This window comes from Oratosquilla oratoria, chromosome 7, assembly GCF_046742065.1.
Source record: "Oratosquilla oratoria isolate Oo_2021 chromosome 7, ASM4674206v1, whole genome shotgun sequence".
Classification (NCBI taxonomy): Eukaryota; Metazoa; Arthropoda; class Malacostraca; order Stomatopoda; family Squillidae; genus Oratosquilla; species Oratosquilla oratoria.
This window is the reverse complement of record NC_134783.1, coordinates 82080931-82085930: the sequence shown is the minus strand read 5'-3', so window position 1 is coordinate 82085930 and position 5000 is coordinate 82080931. Positions and strand designations below refer to the sequence as shown.

The 5000-nt window shown below is 44.7% G+C and overlaps 1 protein-coding gene across 2 annotated transcripts in view; it reads left to right on the top strand.

Moving 5' to 3' along the window:
- The window catches only part of LOC143027230 (uncharacterized), a 494887-nt gene that overhangs the window by 227695 nt on the left and 262192 nt on the right, over positions 1-5000 (top strand). For both annotated transcript variants that reach the window (XM_076188447.1, XM_076188448.1), the window contains one exon: positions 1190-1396. In XM_076188447.1, coding sequence (XP_076044562.1) covers positions 1217-1396 — 180 coding nt within the window. In that variant the 5' untranslated portion in view covers positions 1190-1216. The remainder of the gene's footprint in view (positions 1-1189; positions 1397-5000) is intronic.

Sequence of the window (5000 nt, the reverse complement as noted above, 5' to 3'; positions counted from 1 at the left end):
AATATAGTGATCAAGTTAGATACACGGGGAAGTAACTTGAATTTACGACAGCCATTATTCTTGGCCTGTAGGGTCGCAAGTATTCATTAGGAAGATTCAGTACTACCTACCTTCCGGGCGGAATGGAATGTCGCGCTTAAATGAATAAGAATAAAATGCAACGGCAGCAGCTGGTATAGAGTATCTGATAAGGACTGTTGCAGCGCTGTTGTTTACCACAGGAAATATTTATTCGCTTGATTCTCGTTGTTACTAGCGATGAATTGATCAACTTTATGGCGTGAGTGTTGCTGTGATTTTGTATCTCGTATAGCAACATTTGGTGCAGTTTTGCTGGTCTTGCTACCGTTTCCACCACCACCCTCGTAGTCCACCGGCAACGCCAAATTGTCATCATGCGCCGCAAGCACATTCATTACTCATTTCCATCGTAATCGCCCTCACCCTGACTACGTTTGTTATCGTCTTCTGTGGCGGGTGGTACTTGTCCTTTTCTTCTGGTTATCGCAATGGTGTTTCATTCACCTGTGTGTGTGTGTGTGACTTCATCGGCATCGAAGGAGGTCTGCCCACCATACAGGGTGGTGGCATTTGCCATTCCCTTGTGTTCTTGCTATCGCCACTGGTGTGTGACCCCGTCGGTGCTCGTCACGCTACATCCATCGTCGTCACATCAATCACAGAACCTACAACTGCTGTAGTAATCACACGCGACTGTTCGCTCAATTGCACACCATATAATAGAACACGGATCGGTGCTCTCCACGCGTCACTTTGTCACTACGCTATACACCCCACAGTGTGTCGCGTCACCCTTCGCTGTGGTGGCACGGTTTATGTATTTATTTTATTCATTAATTTACATATTTTCTATCTACAAATTCTGGACATTTTTACTCAGCTGGGGTCCGGACTTAGCCCAAAACGGGATCTCTAACAATTTAAATCCTCTGGACCCAGTTCCTTGGCTAACTAAAATAGTTTTGTATTTGTTAGCTAGAGCAAATATCTGAAAACCACTGTGAGGGTGATTATTTACAAAATTTACTGTAACCAGCCCGTAACGTTGTCACACCTTCATGGTTTATATAATACCTTCAGTAGGTTAGTGTGAAGTTCCATCGTAGTTGTGATTACTTTGTCTAAGATGGCCTGTGACGCTCTTGTATCACGTCGTAATTTCTTGCAGGTTGCTATGGTAAAGTAAGCGAGGAGGATGTCTTACCACCGCCCTCCTATTCACCCACACTCCGCTCTTCCCCTCGCCTACCACGAACCACGGTCTCCTCGCTCGAACCATCCCCGGACGCTCCTGAATAAGAAGCGTCCCTACTCTTCCAGTCCCACGTCCCATCAGCCACCGCGCGGGCAGTCGATTCTTACCAACAACAACGAGGTAAGGACCGCCTGTTGTATGTCTTCGAACACTCGAACTATGTAAATGTACGTACCGCTATTGCACCAATACCTTTTTTGTTTAAGCCTCATTAACACTGAGCTAGTTTAGTAGCCACTAGCCCAGTGTCAACAGAAAAATAGTAATCTTGTCTCCAAACTATACTAGTATCAACACTTACTTGCCGGGTAAGTTAACTTGCAGCTAGTACTAGCGACTGCTAAACCAGCCCCGTGTTAACGAGGATTTACAAGACGGTTTGTAAGGGAGGTACTGTATGCATAAGTATATTAACTGTTTGATGACGAAAAGTATTTTTGCATATCGTATTTGTCTTAAGTAGGAAGAATACCTACCATAGAGGGTTTAGGAAGAAATGTCAATGTAATAGTACTGGGAGACCTTAATGCTAGGGTGGGAAATGGTCCAATCGATGGAGTGGTTGGGAAGTGTGGAGTTCCAGGAAAGAATCGTAGTGGAGAGTTGATGGTGGAAATGTGTCTAGAAAGAGAGTTGATGATAGCAAATACAGTGTTTCGGAAGAAAGTCAAGCATAAGTACACATGGGAGAGGGTGGTGGAGGGAAGGGTGGTAGATAGAGCGCTATTGGATTATGTAGTGGTAAATAGGATTATGATAGGAAGAGTTAAGGATGTACATGTGCTAAGGTGAGAGGGTGGGGGAATATCAGATCATTTTTTGGTGGAAGGTAAGCTGAGAGTGGAGGATAGATGGAGAAAGAGGAAAGGGACAAAAGGTAGAGAGGTTCTTAGAGTGAACTCCTTGAATGAAAAGGAAAAGGAGAAGGAGTACGAAAAGAAGCTGAAGGAGGAGTGGGAGGGAGTAAAGGATGGAGCAGAGATGGGTGTGGAGGAGGAATGGGGATGGTTCAAGGAGGGAGTCTTAAAGTGTGCAAGGATGGTGTGTGGAACAAGAAGGACAGGGGGAAATAGAAGAAAGGGTAGTGAATGGTGGGATGAGGAAACAAAGAAGGTTGTAGAAGAGAAGAAGCGAGCATTCACAGATTGGTTACAAAAGAGGACGGGGGAGTCATATGAGACGTACAAAGAAAAGAAAAGAGAAGTAAAGCAAAAGGTAAAGGAGGCAAAGAGGAGAGCAGATGTGAAATGGGGTAGGAGTATGACAGAAAATGTTGAAAGTAATAAAAAGATGTTTTGGAAAGAAATTAAGAGAGGAAGAGGAGGCGAATCAAGTAGGGAAGAAAAGGTAAAAGGTACAGATGGAGAGATGATAATGGAAGAGATGGCAGTAAGGGGAAGATGGGCAGAATATTTTAGGGAGTTGCTAAATGTGAAGGAGGATAGGGAAGGAAAGATAGCTGCAGTGGGAAATGCGAAGAAAATGAGAGTGATGAGTGAGGAAATGGAGGAGAAATAAGGAAGGATGAGGTGAAGGCAGTTGTAAAGATGATGAAAGCAGGTAAGGCACCTGGTCTGGATGGATGCCATGCAGAATTTCTGAAAAAGGGAGGTTCAGTGATGGTGGACTGGTTGGTGAGGATATTTAATGTTTGCTGGAGAAAGGGTAGAGTACCGGAGGACTGGAGAAGTGCCTGTATAGTTCCTCTTTACAAGGGAAAAGGGGACAAGTGTGAATGTAGTAGTTTCAGAGGGATTAGCCTGTTAAGTGTAGTAGGGAAGGCTTATGGGAGGATCTTAATTGAGAGGATTAGGAGAGGAACAGAAGGAGTAATTGGTGAGGAACAGTGTGGATTTAGGACAGGTAGAGGTTGTGTAGATCAGATCTTTGTGGTAAGACAGATATGTGAGAAAGCTATAGGAAAGGGGAAGGATGTTTTTTTGGCTTTTATGGATCTGGAAAAGGCTTATGATAGGGTAGACAGAAAGGCACTGTGGGAGGTACTGCAGATTTATGGGATAGGAGGAAAGCTTTTGGGAGCTGTCAAGAGTTTTTATGAGAGTAGTAGAGCTTGTGTCAGGATTAGAAATGGAGAGAGTGAGTGGTTTGAAGTAAAGGTGGGACTTCGTCAAGGATGCGTTATGTCGCCCTGGCTGTTCAACTTATACATGGATGGGGTGGTGCGAGAGGTGAATGCTAGGGTAGTGGGTCAGGGATTGGAGATGGTTAAAGAAAATGGAGAAAAGTGGGAGGTGAGCCAGCTGTTGTTTGCGGACGACACTGCGCTTGTGGCAGGGTCAGAGGAGGGATTGAGGAAGCTGGTGGCAGAGTTTGGGAGAGTATGTGATAGAAGAAAGCTAAAGATAAATGTGGGTAAAAGTAAGGTGATGAGATGTACAAGGGGTGAAAGTGGCAGTAGACTGGAAGTGAACATTAAGGGAGAGCGACTGGAGGAAGTGGATAGTTTTAGATACTTGGGTGCAAGTGTAGCAGGAAAAGGTGGAGTGAAGGTGGAGGTAGAATGTAGATTGAGAGAAGCGAGTAAATGCTTGGTGGATTAAAAAGTGTAATGAGAAATAGACATTTGGGAATGGATGCAAAGAGGAGACTGTATGAAGGAGTGATTGTGCCAACAGCACTGTATGGGGCAGAAACGTGGAACATAAGAGAAGAAGAGAGAAGGAGTTTGAATGTGTTTGAGATGAGGTGTCTGAGAAGTATGGTGGGGGTTACTAGGCTGGATAGAGTGAGAAATGAGGAGGTGAGGAGGAGAACAGGGGTGAAAAAGGATTTGGGAGATAGGGTTGATGAAAGAATATTAGGATGGTTTGGACACATGGAAAGAATAAGTGAAGAAAGACTAGTAAAAGAGGTATGGAAGGCAGATGTGGAGGGAGTGAACATGAGGGGACGTCCTAGGATGAGGTGGATGGATGGGGTGAAGGGGACTTTGGGGAAGAGGGGAATGTCTGTTGAGGAAGGAAGGGAGAGGACGGAAGACAGAGGTGAGTGGAGAATGGTTGTATATGGATGATGTTGTGATTGCATGAGGAGGAATGGGCGGGGGTGGATGGGGGTGGGTAGTATGTGTGAGTAAATTTTGACGCAGCCCGAAGGGATTTTTCCCCGTCCTCTCCTTATATGCAAGGGGGGACGGAGAGGGGGGGTCGCCGATTAAATGAAGCGGCCTTGCTGTGGATGTGCTGTGTCTTGCGACACTGCTTCTGACCCAGGGTGGTGGGCAGGGTGCAGGGATGACCCGTCATCCAGGAGGTGCTCAGATGAGAGGGAGGGTGGGAGGGGTGTGGAGTGTATTTAGGGATGAAATGGGTGGGAGTGTTTTTATGCCTTTTCCTTTTTGGCTACCTCCCTTGGAAGGGGGAAAAAGCCTTGGTATATGTATGTATGAGGAAGAATAAACTGCAACTCTGTGAATTAACACTCTAGTCAGGAGAGTTCAGTTAGCCACGAAGAAAGCGTTAAGAATTATTGATATTTGTTCAGACATAACAAATGAAATAACTGAATATTTTTCTGTAAGGTAACATTACACAATACGAGAACAAATTTAAAATGTAATTACAGTTTACAGCGTTTTCTTGCCAACATTCTGAAGATATAACGGTAGCTTTGGGATATTTTTTTCATGTACCATATTTGCTGGCGTATGAGACGCGCTTTTGTATTTTTAAATGTATCGAAAAATTTCCGGCTTCTAATGCGG